General features: G+C 42.5%; 1 protein-coding gene across 3 annotated transcripts in view; it reads left to right on the forward strand.

Moving 5' to 3' along the window:
• Positions 1-18,352, forward strand: part of wu:fb13g09 (ATP-binding cassette sub-family C member 5) — a 60,397-nt gene that overhangs the window by 30,891 nt on the left and 11,154 nt on the right. For all 3 annotated transcript variants that reach the window (XM_049585900.1, XM_049585901.1, XM_049585899.1), the window contains exons 5-20: positions 329-562; positions 1,688-1,861; positions 2,483-2,630; positions 3,809-3,957; positions 5,055-5,162; positions 5,824-6,174; positions 6,269-6,340; positions 6,510-6,634; positions 6,734-6,806; positions 6,907-7,116; positions 8,814-8,939; positions 9,258-9,369; positions 9,474-9,658; positions 10,065-10,211; positions 13,380-13,509; positions 13,840-13,993. In XM_049585900.1, coding sequence (XP_049441857.1) covers positions 329-562; positions 1,688-1,861; positions 2,483-2,630; positions 3,809-3,957; positions 5,055-5,162; positions 5,824-6,174; positions 6,269-6,340; positions 6,510-6,634; positions 6,734-6,806; positions 6,907-7,116; positions 8,814-8,939; positions 9,258-9,369; positions 9,474-9,658; positions 10,065-10,211; positions 13,380-13,509; positions 13,840-13,993 — 2,498 coding nt within the window. The remainder of the gene's footprint in view (positions 1-328; positions 563-1,687; positions 1,862-2,482; positions 2,631-3,808; positions 3,958-5,054; positions 5,163-5,823; positions 6,175-6,268; positions 6,341-6,509; positions 6,635-6,733; positions 6,807-6,906; positions 7,117-8,813; positions 8,940-9,257; positions 9,370-9,473; positions 9,659-10,064; positions 10,212-13,379; positions 13,510-13,839; positions 13,994-18,352) is intronic.

Consider the following 18,352-nt stretch of genomic DNA (forward strand, 5'->3'; position numbering starts at 1 on the left):
TGGCTGTGCAACCGTTCTCCCCAGTTGTTTCTGCTTATTTTACTCATATGATCTCTTATCTGTTGATTTAAAATATTCTCTTTCATCTTCTCATCTCATTTTTGTTCTCTTTCACATGGTTCCTGTCCCGCTTATCTCTATTTGTGGCATTTCCTATATCGTCCCCTCTCCTTTTATCTCCTTGTTATTTTTCCTCCTCCATCTCCTGTCTCACTTTATCTCTCTCCACGTTTCTGCTTTTTCCCCGTGTTGTTGTTTTCTGCTCGTTTTTGTTCTGTTATTACTTCGCTTTACCTCCCCTCACCCTTTTCTCCCCGCTCGTCCCCAGGCCCTGCTGGTCCGAGCTCTGCTGGAGTACTCCCAGAGTGCAGTGAGCTGCGTGCCGTTCGGCCTGTCTCTGGTAGCCGGGATCTTCCTCATGGAACTGATGCGCTCCTGGTCTCTGGCGCTCATGTGGGCCGTCAACTACCGCACTGCAGCACGTCTCCGTGGGGCCGCTCTTACTTTTGCATTCCACAAGATTCTCCGCCTACGCAGCACTAAAGACATCAGTCCAGGCGAGGTAGGTGATATAATCCTGGAGGGGACTCATCTCCAAATTAACTAAATCACCCTTTGCTGCAGGGCACCACATGCAGATGATTGAGATGGATTTAATTTCTGCTCTTACACCATTTCTGCTCAGATCTCGACAAATCCCACAGCCTGAGGGAGGGGAGGCTGTCTAAGATTAGTCATTACACAGCTTAAGAGGAATCATTGTCCAACAAGTAAACGTGGGAATAAGGACAACTGTATTTGCAAAATTGATTTTTTAGTCTTAAGGCCCAGACACACCAAGGCGACATCAAAGTACAAGTGCTGATGAATGCCCACTGTTGCTTCGCTTTACATCCCCTATGTCTAAGCCAAAAAGTTACACTTGAACACTCCGCAAAGATTACGGCCAAGGGCCAACTACCACGCATGTTCTGCTGCTGCGTGACAGGAAATAACTTTATGTCATCAGGCGGTGGTAGCCTGCATTTGTCATTCAAAAACTGAAACCGGAAGGCCCACTGGACGGACTCATGACACCAGTGAGCACATTAACAACGCAGCCTGATGTTGAAAGAACAATGGATATTTACCATTTTGCATAACCACACAATAACACAAACAATTACAATCTGTCTTCTAAAAAATTAATCTAACATCATGTAACAAGTTTATTTCAGTCTCATGCCCTCTTGACTTTAGTGGTTTGTTTGCTTTTCTCACTTCCATTTTCACATTCACCCATTCACACACACATTCAGGTGGCCATGGCTACCATACATGGTGCTACCTGCTACTCCTTTTTTTTAAACACACACACACACACACCAATGGATGGATGAAACAGCCAGTGTGCGCAATTTGGGGTTCAGTATCGTGTTCAAAGACACTTAGACCAGCAGACTGGAGGAGCCAGGGATCGAATCACTGATTTTCCGATTGGTGGACGACCCACTCTACCTCCTGAGCCACAGCCACCCCACTTCACTCACCTTCTCCGATGCTTTAAAATACTGAATTGGGCCAACTGTGAGGGTCATCAGCAGCTAACTGTTGGCTAGTTAGTGGTGAGGTTTCTTGATTGAAAAGCTTTCGTTTATTGTTGGTTTTAAATGCTATTTGTAATGTAAATCATTGTCTCTCTCCCCAGCTGATTAACATCTGCTCCAGTGACGGCCAGCGGCTGTATGAAGCGGTGTCAGTGGGCTGCCTGCTGGCCGGGGGGCCCCTGGTGGGAATCCTGGGTCTGTCCTATACTGCATACTTCCTTGGCCCCACTGCTCTGGTGGGATCAGCGATTTTCATCCTCTTCTACCCCACCATGGTACGACTTCAGCTCAAACATCTGTGAGACAAAGAAAATTTTGAAGGCCAAGACAAAATACAGCAAACTTTTATTACAGACACAGATGTCAGAATGGATTAATAACAACGCAGACAGCTGTTAGTGTCAATGACTGAATGTAGTTTCATTGCAAACTTTTCTAAAATTCATACCAAATGATCACACTCATTACAGCTGTGACAAGCAATTAAATCGCAACAATTTCTAAAAGTTTTACCAAAAGTTAACGACCAGAGATGTCCCTTTATTGCTGAGTCATTGTTTTCTGAGTGGGAACTTTTAGAAATTTGGTTACTTGAAGACATGAATAAAATCTTTACATTAATTCAGGCTGTTGAAGAGTACAACAAGCACTTTTTAAAAGCATCACAACTCCTCAGCTATCAATCTCCTCTCAACTTTGGAGCTGTTATTTTCAAATTACACTCCGTCTAAGTCGGAGCCTGACAGCCAGAGACCCCGGTATTGATGTGAAAGGCATTTATCACTCTGGTCCCCCGGACAGGCCTGCAGCACAGCTAATGTGATTGTGTCTGCTTTCATTTCCTCCCCTGCCACTTATTTCCCTTGTCATCATTTCCTCTGCTCCCGTCTGGACAGATGCTTGCATCGAGACTGACGGCGTATTTCCGCAAGAAGTGTGTGGCGGTGACTGACCGGCGCGTGAGGCTGATGAACGAGATCTTGGGCTGCATAAAGTTCATCAAGATGTACTGCTGGGAAGATGCCTTCGCACAGAACATTCACAGTGAGTGGCTGTTGTGTTCCGATGTCATAATACGCTGCTCGTTTCATGTTTGTGCTCAGGAATGTGTCGCTTTCCAGAGATGCAAACTTCACGCAAGTAAGTGCTTTATTAGGCTTTTTATTCCCAACTCGCCCATAATAAAGGGTCACCTCATTTGAACACCTGTCACTGTCGCAAATGAGCAACTAAATGGTCAGTTTATCACCTGAAATTAGGCTTATCCTCTTAGTGAACTGGCGAGATAACCCTGACCCTAAATCCATTTTCATTAGCTTGCACCGTTTAAGTCCCTCCCCGTGCCATCCTCTATAATCAAGTCCAGTTTGAATCCATCGGCTTCAAGGTTAATTTGCACAGTGTTTGGGGCCTTATGATACCTTGAATGACTGTCGAGGCTGCTCCACTTATTCGTGAATTAGCAATGGCCTTTTCTCATGAGGCCCGCGCTGTAGGTTGAGGATAAGGATCATTTTCCACTTTTAATCATGCTTCAAATTAGCCAGGTGGGGCTCGTTTTCACTGCTGTCCTTTGATTACCTATTATAATGATAATTAATCGCCATTCAAGTTAATGGCCAATGAGTCCTAAGAGTTACAGTGTCATTCCCTTCAATTACTATTGTTGTTAAATTGATGATCACAGTGTTTTTGCCCCGGGGCGTGTGACTTTTGCTTTGTAATGTGCGCAGAAACACACAGAACATCCAGCGCAAATCCCAGGGAGAGTAGCATGTAGCAGGAGGAGGGAGTTCTCATATTTCACACATAGCGCTGCTGGGTCTGAATTAAAGATGCACAAGCTTTTTTTTGTTCCAGTGCATGCACCGAGTGAACTGGGTGAACAAAGCAGCTAGCGGTGTGCATTTGGGAGATACAAACATACAGGAGGGGGGAGGGGGCAGGATTTGGGCTTTAGACTTGTAGACTTATCAAGGTTCAGCAGGTTTTGAAGCTCCTTTCATGCCATGTATGGATGTGGGGCCCTCGTGCTCCCTCTTGTATCTATTTCTGTCTCTGTTTCTGTCCACTGGCTGTGTATTGGTTAGCGACTCTCGTGGTGTTGCTGATTGAACGTTCACTGGAGAATCCTTTGAGAGTTACTCAATCCTTTACTGTATTTACCCTCTCTTTCTTTGCCTTTTTATCATCTCTCGCTTTCTCTTATCTGTCCACAAAAGAGGTGCGATCAGAAGAGAGGGGGATACTGGAGAGAGCTGGGGTCGTCCAGAGCCTCACTGTGGGTGTGGCCCCGATCGTTGTGGTGATAGCAAGCGTGTGTACTTTCACCTTACACATGGCTTTGGGCTATGACCTTACTGCAGCTCAGGTATTTAGAAATGGGAACCTAAAGTCAGCATGTTCTCTGCATGTCTGTCAAATGTCTGCTAAACATCAAATTCTATTAAAATCATGTTTTTACATTAAAGGAACAGCTCCCACCCAGAATTCAAATACAGATTTTTCCCTTGTGCCTGTAGTGCTACTTATCAATCTAGATTGCTTTGGTGTCAGTTGTTGAGTGTCCTAGCCATCAGCTGTAGAGATGTCTGCCTTCTCTATGATATAATGAAACTAGATGGCACTCAGCTTTTGGTGCTCAAAGCACTGCTAGTTCCATCCATCCATCCATTTTCATTCGCGTATCCACGGCTGGGTCGCAGGGGCAGCAGATGGAGCAAAGCACCCCAGACATCCCTCTCCCCAGCGACGCTTTCCAGCTCCTCCTGGTGGATACCTAGGTGTTCCCAGGCCAGATGAGATGTAATCTCTCTGCCCCAGGGCCTCCTACCAGTGGGACGTGCCCAGAACCCCTCCTGCCACAGGTTATGGACCCTGGAGGCCGTCTGATCAGATGCCTGAACCACCTTAACTGACTGTGAAGGAGGAGCGGCTCTACTGCGAGCTCCCTCCGTATGTCTGAGCTGCTAGTTCACCTAGCACCACTAAGCTAACTAATGTTATAGCTTAGCCAAGGAGGACGCCATGATTGTTTACACATCGTGCTGTCATGAGCTTTTCGTCCTGTCCTTCTGCGCAGTGAAAGGGTTGGTGGTTGTAGTTTGGTAGCAAGAAAATAGTTCCCCTGAACTCATAACAAAGTCATCTTTAGTAAATGAATCATAATTTCTGGAAAGAGACATTGCTGGTGAGCACCACAAGCTGAGTGCCATCTAGTTCCATTATACTGGAGAGAAGGCAGACATCTCTACGGTCGATATCTCCAGCGCTGTGCAACTCACTTCAAAACAATCTAGGTTGATGAATAACTCTACAGGTAAGAGGAAAAATATGTACTTTTTTATTTTGGGGTGAACTCTACCTCTAAATTGATACATTTTCAATTTGAGTTGATGTGACAAGTCTGTTGCTATTATGAGCATTTATAGAGAATAACTGTCTTCATCTCTATTCATTCTTCCTCAGGCGTTCACTGTGGTCGCAGTTTTTAACTCCATGACCTTTTCCCTAAAAGTCACACCACTGGCTGTGAGGTCCCTGTCGGAGGGTGCCGTCGCAGTCAAAAGATTCAAGGTGAGCAATATAGATGAATCTGCCGACCACTCCCGTCTCAGAGCCCCCTAAATTGCTTTTAGCCGCACAACACCGGTACGTGCAATATGTCATTTAATTCACCCAGTTTGTGTTTTGACAGTGTGTCAGTGGGCAAGTAGGTTTCACCATTCTTGGAGTAAATGAAAAGGTGCTCCCGCCGGTGCTAAAAACACACCCACCCACACTGCGCACTGACATTTTCGACATTACTGTATTCCAAACACATGGTAAAAGTCACATGTTAGTGCGAGATGGTTTCTCAGAGCCAGTGAGGGTTAAGTAAGCGAGAGTTCCTGCCAAGGATGCACCAAACGGCTCGAGGCATTCTGTGTTTTTACTCTAATGCAGTGGATAATAAATTAACGAGGTACTCAAGGACAGGACAGACTGTGCAATAAGCACAAGGCTGAGTAATGAATCAGCATGGCTAAACATGTCTTGTAACACAGCACAACCTCAAGTATGTTAAACCACATTGTAACCATCTGTCACTTCATAAGTAAAGACACAAACCTTGAACTTGTTTTCACTGATTTATTTTTGTCATGCACGAAATAAAAAAGAGCATTAAATTGTCCTTAAAATTTTGTCAAGTTGGACAAAATTAATGTTGCATAAAGAACCCATTATGTCTCCACAGAGGCTCTTTATGATGGATGACAGAGAGGCAGTTTTGGTCAAAACGGAGGATCCCAGCAATGCGGTGGAATTTCAGGACGCGACACTAGCTTGGGAAAAAGCACGCTCTCCGCCTGCAAAACCTAACCCGCCTCCCAAGAAGCGAGGAGGGATGAAGCGCGTGCTGCGCAGGGAGAAGCTCAGCCTGTACATCTCCACCGAGGACGGCAAAGGGAACAAGGAAACTCCTAATGCACAAAGTCTCCTTACAAATATGGAGCAGGATAGTCCACAAAGCACCATCTCCTCCACTCAGAGCATACGACCTCCTCTGCACAAGACCCTGCACCGCATTGATCAACACATTAAGAGGGTAACAACACAAACATATACAAGAAGTGCATCAAGGACATTTTTATTTAACATGTAATTCCCTCATTGCAGCTTGCTTTTTAATCCCTCTGTAGGGTTCACTGGTTGGAATCTGCGGAGGTGTCGGCAGCGGAAAGAGCTCCCTTCTGTCTGCTCTCCTGGGGCAGGTGAGATTGTTCACTTTAAGTTTCCTTTTCAAGTAGCACAGATATGAATAACAGAGGCAGCAATAGTTTTTTTGAATCTTTTATTCACACCCAAAGCCACGCACCGACCTACAATTTGAAAAGTTTCAAGTGTTGTCTCTGCTTTCAACCTGCTGGTTTTGTGTTGCAGATGACCCTGTTAGACGGTAATGTAGCGGTCAATGGTGGCTTCGCCTACGTGGCACAGCAAGCCTGGATCCTCAATGACTCACTGAAGGAGAACATCCTGTTTGGAAACGAGTATGACCGAGACAAGTAAGATCAGCTGCTGTATAATGACGTTATGAGGAACTAACTTAATAAAGTTTGAGATTCATTCCCCATTAAATATCTCTCCTCTCATTTCCTCATCAGATATTATGCTGTCCTGGAAGCCTGCTGCCTTCTCCCAGATCTTGCAGAGCTCCCATATGGAGACATGACTGAGGTATCTGTCTATTTTTTTCAGTTTTAGTTCATGCACCTGTTTGCCATCCAGTGCAACCACGACAAGAGGAGAGTTTTATGGAGCTGCTCTGTCTTTCTAGATTGGAGAGAGAGGTGCCAACCTGAGTGGAGGGCAACGTCAGAGGGTGAGTCTGGCACGTGCCCTCTACAGTGAGCGGCCCATACTTCTCCTGGATGACCCTCTCAGCGCTGTGGATGCTTGTGTGGGTTCCCATGTCTTCCGTAAAGCTATCAAGGGTGCCGCCAAAGCCAAAGGCCAGACGGTGCTCTTTGTAACCCACCAGCTGCAGGTAAGGGACGGTCTGAGAAAAATAAATAAAATGTTTGAAATAGATAAATTCAATAGCATAAATGAAAAAAATAGGGATGTCCTGAAAATATCTCGAAGATCGGGATCGGGGCTGATCAAGGCGTTTTTTTAACTGGTCAGTATCCGCTATATTGAGTTATGTAGAGGATCTGCTCTTTTATTTTGCGTCAGCTGGTGTGTTTTTTACTTGTCAAGCCTTTATGCACAGCAGCACGAGTGCAACAGCTCCTCTCTCCTCTCCTACATCTCTTTACTCCACTCTGCTGAGCTCCTGTGCACGCAGAAACAGTACATGCCATAAACGAAAGCAAAACGCAGGTTGAGACTGTTTATTTTTGTTACTTACCGAAGTTATGAGCACTCATTTCATTTCAGCTCAGTGTGAAAACTGCTTGTTTCTAATCACTGCCCTGCTCGCACAGACACAGTGTAGAGCCGACAGCATTCGCCACTGCAAACTCAGCATAAGCCCCGTGAGCAAAAAGCCATAACAGTAATTTCTTAATTAACCCGCCCAAAAGAAGTCCAGACGATGAAAGTAAACTCTCAGTGGAGCACAGCTGATTCAGGTGGCAGAGGCTGCACCAAAACAACAAACGTTGGAGAATATTTTCTTAAAGGGACAGAGACATTCCCTCAAGACAGTGACAAATCCAAAAGATTAAAGGGAGGATTTGTTTTATACTTTATTTTGTTAAAAATAAGAATAAAAAAAAGAAGTTATTTAGCTTGGATGCAGGGACTTTTTATTTTAATGAGTTGCAGAGCTATTAAATTGTGAAGCATATAAACCTACACTGGATTGAGTTTAATATCTTTGAAGTATGTTCAGTGTGTACTTAATATTTTTATTATGTAAGGCACCAGCGCTGGTAACCTGTTTGATTTACAAAGTGGCATTGTATTTTGTGCTGTGCTGTGCTGTGTGTACATACATACATACTGCTTCTGTTATGTTAGGCACATGAATTTACTGTAGCCTGCGTTGCACCTTGAATTTTATTTTTAGTTATTGCGTCTACTTGTTATATGTAGGACTACAGATGGAATTTAACGTTTCGTTAAATCTGGTGCAACCATGTTTTCAGCTCTTGTAAATGATTAATGTCATTGCACACTGTCCTCTTGTAAATCAAATAAACTAAAGTGCACTGTGCAGCTGTATTATCTAGGAAAATAGAAGTATCAGATTGAGACTCGGTGTTGGCAGACTCTCATTATTAAATGACTCAGATCTGGATCAGAGGTAAACAAATCTTAGGGACTGGGACATCCCTATAAAACCTAAGGAAACAAATGACAAGACACCTCAAGTAAAAGCCAAACTGAAAAGATATGTCTTGAGGTTTCTTTTGAAGACACCCACAGAGATGGAGACAATAAAACCATGCATATTTAATTAGATAATGTCGCATTTGCATATTAAAACATAAAATTTCAGAAAACTTATTGTACAAAACATAATTGTCTTAATGTCAGAAATAAACTGGAGAAGTTTCATTGGTTAAAAGTTTTATTTTATTCACCTGTAGTGTCTCCCTTTTGACCAGGAAGGAGTAGATCTAAAAGCAGTCTTGATGAGCTGATTAAATTTTTAAAGCTCTTAATGTCTGCAAAGTGTCTACAACATTAAACACTTACTAATTTTCCTCTGTTTTTTATGTTTCTACTTTCTAGTATCTGCCCGAGTGTGACAACGTTATTCTGATGAAGGACGGGCAGATTGCCGAGCACGGCACCCATGTTCAGCTAATGAGCAAAGAGCGTGACTATGCCAGCCTATTCAGCAGCATGCAACAGGAGGTAAGGCCGGGGGTACACGAGGCACCAAGCCAGCTCTTTTGAGTGAGGCATCTTTGCCCCCGCTGCACAAAAACATTGAACACTACAATCTGAATAATTCATAAGCCCAGAAAGGCAGGCCCAATAGCTGGAAATGTTAATGCTTACATGGCCTTTCATTCTGTATGCGTGTATTGATTTACTGGTGCGCCGCTAAAGACCCTGTCACCGATATCTCTGTTTAAATGACTCACATGGCGCTGTTGTTACAGCTGCTGTGATTTGCGGCGATGGCATGTTTCAGAGCTCACTTTCACTCCTGACCTTTTTGTCTCGTAGAATTTGGTGAAAGAGAATTTAAAAAACAAGCAGCAGAGGGCGGACGCAGAAAAGGCTGACGGTGCTGCCGATGTTGCCGAGGTCGCACCAAAGGTGGAGAGCAAGAAAGGAGGTGAGAGACCTCGCCGCTTTATACGCTCTGCACGTAGAATGAGCGGTAAATGATTATTTTGTTTAAGAATCATTTACAAGTTCTTTTTTGCATTTTTTATTCAGAGCAACTGATGAAAGCTGAGGAGAAGGGCTCTGGTGCTGTCGCCTGGTCTGTGTACAGCGCCTACATCAAAGCAGCAGGAGGTCCAATAGTCTTCATCATCAACATCTTCCTCTTCCTCTCCACCACCGGCAGCGTAGCCTTCTGTAACTGGTGGCTGAGCTACTGGATCAGGCAGGGCAGCGGGGTGAGTTCGGAGACGATCCTGCCTCACTATTATAGATGCCTCTTCTTTTAGTGTGTATTTGGCTCCCAAAAGAAAAATAACTACTATGCTCCAGTGAGTTGTGGCAGCCGACTGAGCATTAATCTGAATGTGCATGATTAAAAAAGTAACAGCACCCTGGTAAACTTAATTAAAAACAAGCACGAGCAGTGAAGAAACAGATGTGCAGGAAAGCAGGCGGTGGCTGCTTTTGAGAAATGCAGTCGGAATAGTAAACATCATTGAACTGACTGATTTTTCATGTACTTTTTGTATTCCGAATTGTGCTTTTTCTCAGTTTCATTAGATGCAAAATTCCTACATAGAGTGAAATTGGTTTTTGTTTTTCCTCTCACTCTTGGTAATTTGTTGCTCCGTCTGCCCTCAGAACACATCATTAATCTTGGTGAATGAGACAATGGCGAGCAACAGCATGAGACTCAACCCTCACATTCGGTACTATTCAACTGTTTACGTCGTGTCCATGGGAGCCGCTCTGCTGCTGAAGACAATGAGAGGGCTGGTGTTTGTGAAGGTGAGTTTCCCTCTTTCACATGCTCCGTCCACTCAATCTCTGATGAACTTTGAAACAATCATGGTGTTTGAAAGGAATATGAGAAGCTGATATCAGAGGTGGAACCAAGTCATTGTTTTGCAAGTCACAATTAAGTCTCAAGTTTCGACACTTAAGTCCCAAATCAGGTCCCAAGTCAAGTCCAAAGTCCTACAATTTAAGTTTTAAGTCCTAAAGAAGTTGTAATGTGTTCTTCAACAAAGAGCACTGCCAATATTAAATTCACAAAAGTCATGAATGCATTTTAAAATTACATTAATTTGTTAAAACAAGTTTGTTAAGAACTTCATTAGCTTTTAAAGGAACAGTGTGTCAGATTCAGGGAGATTTAGTGGCGTCTGGTTGTGAGGATTGCGGTTTGCAACTAGCTGAAACTTCTCCCGGTTAGAATTTGTTCAGTGTTCATTGCTCAGGAGGATTTTACTTTGATCCAATTATCCGCAGAAGTCTCTACCTCTCCAAAATAAATGGACCAGTTGATTTAAACTGATAAAAACACTGAATAAAGCAGTAACATGTTACAAATCAATGTTTCTTCTACACTGTTTGGCATGTCACAGACGGAACGCCAGAACGCTCACCTTTTTCATGATCCAGACATTCAGGAGGTTTTTACTTTGAGCCAAATTATCCACAGAGGTCTCTTCTTCTTCAAAACAAATGGACTGTATGATTTAAGCCAGTAAAAACACTGAATAAAGCAGATTTATGTTAGAAATCAGGGTTTCTCTGATGCTGTTTGGCATGTCAGCACATGCTAATGTGTGCGCACCTTTTTTTCTAATGATAACGTAAGATCCAGAAGTCGAAAACAAACTGACCCAGTGTTTAAATCTGGTGAAAACACTGAATAAAGCAGTTTCATCTTAAAAAAGGGTGTTTGTAGTCACAGAGGGGCTTCTAAGTACATGGGCTGATGCAAAATTGCCAGTGGCCCTATCTAGAACCAGTGTCTGGTTTGTCTGTTCTGGACTTCTAAAGAAACATGACAGAGTAATATGACTATCTCTGTAGACAAGGACCTGCTCCCTATGTAGATATAAACAGCACATTTTAATGTAACCAAAACACAAAAATTCTTATTTTCAGGTCATTATACACTTAAGAGAATATAACTATTATATTATATTCCATTTGTGCCAATACATTCCCCTAAATCGTACACATGGGACCTTTAAGCTAATGTTAGCTAAACATCAGCTTGCAATAAATATGTTCATAATATTTGCCTCAACTTGTTGAATGAAGTTGGAAGTTGCTGCGTCTTCGTCTGTAATTTTCAACCAGCAAGTTTTGTGTACTGCAGTTTATACTTTGTTCACCAGTGCATAGTCTTTGTGCGTGAACGGAATTGTTTTTGGTTGTAATTTTTCCAACTGGTGTTTAGTAACGTAACGTTAGCTCTTTATGGCTCTCCCCTGCAACTTGATTGGATGCTGTCGGATATCTTCAAACAAAGTGGATCTGGGGAATAGAGTGCTGCAAGAATGAGTCCTAAAACCGGAAAAGTTAGTCAGCAATTTAGCGCTCCCAGTTCCCTCTTCTTGAAGTCAGTGGGTTTAATGAGTGGGTTTTTGGTTAGATGCCTAAAATAAGATCTGTGGTTAACACAAGCTGAAGAGACTTTCACATTTAGTTCTACGACATTAAATATGACAGTAAATGCATCACTCGTACATTCTGAAGCCTTTACGTGTCTTGAAAAAGGATGGTTGCTAACAAGTGGCTAAATGAGACTGCACAACGTCATCAGGCCGAATGCGGCTTCAAAGCCTCATTGTGGTGGTGACAATGAAGTCATGCAACCGTGTTGGAGTTTGTTTATAGCCTAATGTTAGCTTTTTAATTCTGGCGACTGCATTTATGCTGCAAAAATCATAAAAGTGGTGTGTGAAGATTATCATGCTGAACAAAACGTTTAAGTATCATAAACTTAAGTTTGCCACAGAGATTATTTTCTGCAATAATCAAAAATCCTACGAAAAAGTTCCAGTGGCTTTTTGTCGAGGGAACCGGGGCGATGCTAACTTCCGTGTTGGCTGACAAATAAACATCATCCCTGCAGCACTCTATTAAGTGTCAGTTTGCCAGGAATGAACAACATTAATATTTGCTGAGTCAGGAAATGAAGTGGAATGAATTGATTCGTGACACACTTTCTAAATAACATAATTTTTAATCTTTGGTCTTGGGGAGGAAGTTATCAGGTATTATTAGATAGTTAGTTATTTCAAAAAGCTCAAGTCACAAGTCATTGATTGTGTCAAGTTGGGTCTAAAGTTATTAAATATGTGACTTGTTTCCAAGTCATGTGAATGGAGTCCACACCTCTGGCTGATTTATCAATGGCGTACAGTTAAGCAGTGCTCCTCTTTAATTGTCTTTGTTGTCATTTGTTCATGCTCTCATGGTTCCAGTGCTGTAATTGAAAATGCCTGTGGGCCAAATCCATTTATCTGTCCACTGCCGTGTCTCACAGCTTTACACCATGTGTGTGTTTGTGTGTGAGAGAGACACAAAGCGGCAGAGAGAAAGGAAGGATGTGCGTGCTTGCATGCCAGTGCCCCTTCGGGTGTGCATCCTCTTTTTCAAGCTAACCCATCCTGACACTGCATTGCAGAGGTTAGGTCCCCACGTTAATGTGTGCCACTTGAAATTGCTAATTTTTCAAAGATGGCTAATCTTTTTTTACCCCTAGCTGTGATGAGATCTTTGGGAGTGTTGAATATTCCATTAATAGAATTAATTTGTTCTCTGCTGCCACATGTAATTTCTGTCCTATTGGTGAAATGTCTCTTGCTCATTAGGTCATGACCTTTATGTCAGCTTCCCAGAAACTCATTAAAAATGAAGATTTGACAGCCTGCCTTGTGCAAGGGGGGAAAATAACTACCCACCCACCATTGTGCACATGCTTAGCATATGGTTAAGTAGCATTTGTAACTCTGCAGGCAACATGAGTGCCACTGTATTTATCCGTTTTGTGTTTGTGGCTGAGCGCATTGACCGACGATTTCATTCCAACCATCTGTTTATCCGAGCCGTGATTCTTTCCGTATGTTTCTTAAAGACGTTTGTTTCCATGTGTCAGGTCTCACGTTCAAACACGGCTGTTGTTTGTGTTGACAGTGCACGGTGAAGGCTGCCTCGGTGCTCCACGATAAGCTGTTCCGCCGGCTCCTCCTCAGCCCCATGCACTTTTTTGATACAACGCCTCTGGGTCGGATCCTGACCCGCTTCTCCAGAGACATGGATGAGGGTGAGACTTGATTTGTCTTGACTGTGAACCTTTCCCCCAAGAGAGCTCTCAGTCAGTGAAGTCACCCTGGTTGACAAGGTGTACTGCCAAAGACACAGTGTAGTTTCACATGGAGTTAGTAGTTCCCTGTCATTCGCTTGACATGTTGATCTTGTGCGTTGCTGTTTTTTTAGATGGTTGGTTTTGTTTCAAAGTGAAATATTTTTGTAGACTCTTCTCTCTCTGAAAACACAACACTAAAAGACATTTCAGGAGACACAAAGAGAAAGTTTTCTTCACACGCAGAGATAAGTCATCGTGTCTGATATACAATATGTCTCCTCTCCAAAGTTGACGTACGTCTCACCATGCAAGCTGAGATGCTGCTACAGAACCTGACCCTGGTGCTGTTTTGCTTGGGAATGGTTGGCATTGTCTTCCCCTGGTTCCTGATCTCCATCGTACCCCTGGGAGCCTTTCTGTGCATCGTCAACCGTGTCTCCAGGTCAGTCTCTCATAACCTGTGTTGTTATCATTGCTTTTGAGCCTGAGATTCAAACAGGCTGTTCATTACACTTCATCTCCCTGAGAGCAATCTGAGCAGGGCAGCAGGTGGCTAATAAGAAACAAGCGCTCAAGCTCACACTGGAAGACAGTGAAAAGACTTTGAAAACACTTTCAAAAGACTAAAGTGTGAACCTATAGTTTGTGTTTAGTCACAAACTGTGACATTTTGCAAAGACTGGTTGCAGGGTCACTCCTTGCGAGAATAAAATGTCCCATCCTGCTCCTTGTGGAAATTATTGCGCCAGACTCCCACGTATTAACAGTTCCAGATGTGTCTGCAAAAAAAACCCAACTCTAAAAACACTAGATTAAAGGCATCATATGTCGACAGTGTCCTTGTCACTTCAGCCTCAATATAATCTATAAAGATAAACTATATTTGGGTAAAAACTTTTTGTCCAGCCTCTGTTGGTTAGGTGCACTATATTTGTCGGACAACACTGTGTTCACTCCACAGCTCCACCAGTTTCTCCTCCTTTTCCACAGTATAAAAGAACCAAGACTTGCTCACACTCATGCGCCTTCCCACAGTGCCCTCCATGTTTTCTGTTTGTCCAGTTTGCTGTTTCTTGTTTGGTGCTGGAAGGAGTGCAGCACTGGTTGCTGACAGTGTTCACGTAATTGAACTTCATTATTTGTATGAGCCAAGACTAAAAACTTAAACATGTTTAATTTTGTCGGGACATCAAGATGACAAGATACTACCCTCATTCATGGTTTGGCACAGTGTCTGCAGTGATGCAGGTGCTGTACCGGACCATCATGGTGAAGAGAGAGCTGAGCCTGAGGGCAAAGCTTCGATTTACTGGTCCATCTATGTCCCAACCGTCACCTATGGTCATGAGCTTTGGGTAATGACCAAGAGAATGAGGTCGCTGATACAAGCGGCCAAATTGATTTTCCTCTGTGGGGTGGCTGGGCTCAGCCTTAGAGATATGGTAAGGAGCTTGGACATCCAAAGGGAGCACGGAGTAGAGCGGCTGCTCCTTCATGTTGAAAGTGGTCAGTTTAGGTGGTTAGGGCATCTGATCAGGATGTTTCCTAGGCGCCTTTGGCTGGAGGTGTTCTGGGCATGGATGCATCAAGATGAGAGAAAGACTGACGGAAGACATTACAGACTTTTTAAGAGTTTTATGACCACCTTAACACTAATTGACTGACCGTAAAATCTCTTAAAAAGTCGTTCTGTGTAAGGTCAGTGTGTGTAACTTGTAACTTCAAGCTGTATTTGTTGATTTTTGGTCACAAGGGGCAGAAAATCAGCAAATCAGCAGACAGATACACAGTGCCTTATAAAGTTAATAAGGCACTGATGTGTTAGCAAACAGCTGCCAGCAGAGCGACTTTTGCATTTGTTTGGAGTCATGTTCCTCATCAATGCAAACCATAAAGTAAACATTTAGCTTAGTTTGGCTTTACACCAAGTCTTGAGACAAGTGTTAGTGTGGTGCAGGGCAGGTCGTCTGCAGTGGGTTTATCATTGTCTTGTTCTGCTGACAATATCTGCTGTAAAAGGAGGTTGATAGGATGTATACAGTAAATGTGGGGCTGAAAAACACTGAGCTAAAACAGGATACAAGTCTCTGTACAGTTGCAAAGTTGGGTGATTTTAACACTTCAAGTGACGAGGGTTGGGCAATATGAGGGTATACGATTTGGCAAGACCATTTCTACCACAGGAGCTATTTTGGGCCTGTTATGAGGCAAATCTCGGCTGGATTCTCACATGATCTTGTGATTTTGCATGATCTTGTGATTTCAAGCCACTATGGTTGGGGAATATGATGGTATATACCATGCAATGATAGAAATGTGTCCATCAGTAGAGATTTGCCAAGACAGTTTCTACCACGGGAGCTATTTGGGGCAGGTTATGAAGCGACTCTGGGCTGGATTTTCACATGATCTTGTGATTTTACAAATCCAGCTGCCTTGCAAAGTAACGTGATTGAGGTAGACGTCGAGGAGGTGAAGTTGTAAGCACAGAAACCAGAAATGATGGTTCTCAGGAAACCTTAAAGCTTTCGTTTTGAAATAATTTTAGTTTTATTGTTTTGAGCATTTGTTTTTCACTCAAGTGTTATCTCATGTGAGGCAGTCGTGATTTTGTTTGTTTGTATGGAATTTAATACAATAAGAAACTAACAGGGTGTCTGCAAGTCCATCAAAGTCTTACAATATCTTAAATTCAATTTTATAAATATTAGGCATTAAAAGTCATTAAATAATCTTAAATTTGAATTTGTTACATCTTAATTGCCACAAATAATTCATCTAATTTCATTCATCCATCTTTTAATTTCTTTTTGTCAAAATGAGTCAAGGCACTTTGTGTGAAATTCCACATTTCTGATGTTACAAATCTTTAAACCCACCACTGAATTTAACACTGTCTTTTTACTTTATACTTGCTCTTACCTTTTGGCAAAAATTCACTTTAATTACCAATGACTTCACAAAGATGTTCATGTTAAATTAAACAGTCTTATCCACAGAAACTGCTGCCAATAAGAGCTTTCTGTATGTTGTGAATGTGATTAACTTTAATACTATGTATTTTGTATTGTACGAGCATACATGGCAACACAGGCAGTGATTATAAATTAGGTGTTGCAAACGTATTTTCATCAGTAACTTCTATTGGAGGGCACTCAAGGTAAATAACTGTGAAAGAAGTGCAGCAATGATCTTTATCTGGAGGTGTGTGGAGCGTTATCGGTCATTGATTCCATTTTTCCACAGCTTCTGTTCTGTGGTAAATGTTGCAGGAGCACCCTGGATGATCTGATGACTCTGCTTTAGTCATTATTTACGGTTTTGCAGCAATTGTGCAATAAAGATGAATCCACTGAGGGGAATAACAGCTCGCTGGTATCTTGGGAAATAACCACCGTATCTTGTTGTTTCCTCTGTCTGAGAGATCAAGAAGAACATGACTCCCAGTGTTACTGCTGTGCTGATGTAAAAGTCATAAAGTACAGAAACACAGTACATGAATGTTTCAAATGATATTATACAGCAACATATCGTCATGCTTGTTTTGTTTTACCGTCCTGCCATTCAGTGGGACCGTTTTGTTTTTCCCATGCTGCCCAGAGGCTGTTTTCCGTAGCCGTCTACTGTCTGCCTGATTCTGTGTACACAAAGCATAATTTATGTGTAACATTAAGCCTAAATAACATTTAAACGGGTGAGATAAATACAAAGATTACCCCTGTACAGTTGTCATGAACTGGGAAATTACCCAAAGAGACCACAACATGTTTTTGTACCATACTGTTAACATGTTTTTCTATGCTGCAAAGTTGGGAATTTTAAGATAGGTTTCATTGGGGATTTACTCGCTCTTGAAGACAGCCTCAAGTGGTCATCTGGGGAACTGCAGTTTTCGGCACTTCCCGTGTTGGCTTCATTTTTCATCCCTGGAGGTTGCCGCTTGTTTCATACGGACGCAGTCCCTCTTAATCATCACTTATGTCCCACTAGTGGTGTGTGATTGTGTTCATTTTCTGCAGAGACTGGATTTTCTTATTCTCTTATTAATTCCTGTGCATGGGACGTTTACAGACATGTGCCCCCACCACGCTCAGGTGAGGTCGGAGCTATATAAAAAGTTAGCGTGCAGGTGCCAGACTGTAAGCAGCACCAAAAATACACCAAATGAGAGTAAATCTTGGGTCGGCTCTATTTTCAGTTTCACTGGTGAGCGTGATGACAAACATTAACAAACATCAATTGTTAATGGTGTACTTCTAAGTAATGAAATTAAAAAGTGACATGTATCATTTTAAATTAAAAACATATTAGTCTGTCAAGATTTTGGGGGAAACCTGCTCACAGATCACACACAACATTCCTCTCCCCATCTGTGGATATGAACCATTTGATATCTTTTCCCCACATAAACTGAAGTTCTTGACTTCTTTAATCAGATCTGAAACCAGTTTGTCTCCTGAGGGATCAATTTAATTATAAAATGTCTTCATTTATCTTCTAACAGACACTTGATTTGTAGGCAATGCAAGTGGAATTAATGTTGAACTTTGATAGGCTATTAAGCACTCGAGAACCGTGGGGAGGAGATGATACCCAGCTGTTACCGAAAGGTGGTGATCACCCTCGGCAACACTTTAAAAGAATGAAATACTGTATCTTACAAAGTCACGACATGCCAGGATATGTATAGATGTTACATCAAACTGGATCTCCCATTGAAATTACCCACTTCTAAAGCAGCCCTTTATTGAATTCTGAAATGAAACTGCCCAGGGCATAAACATGTTTGTCTGGATCGCAG

This window comes from Epinephelus fuscoguttatus, linkage group LG9, assembly GCF_011397635.1.
Source record: "Epinephelus fuscoguttatus linkage group LG9, E.fuscoguttatus.final_Chr_v1".
Lineage (NCBI taxonomy): Eukaryota > Metazoa > Chordata > Actinopteri > Perciformes > Serranidae > Epinephelus > Epinephelus fuscoguttatus.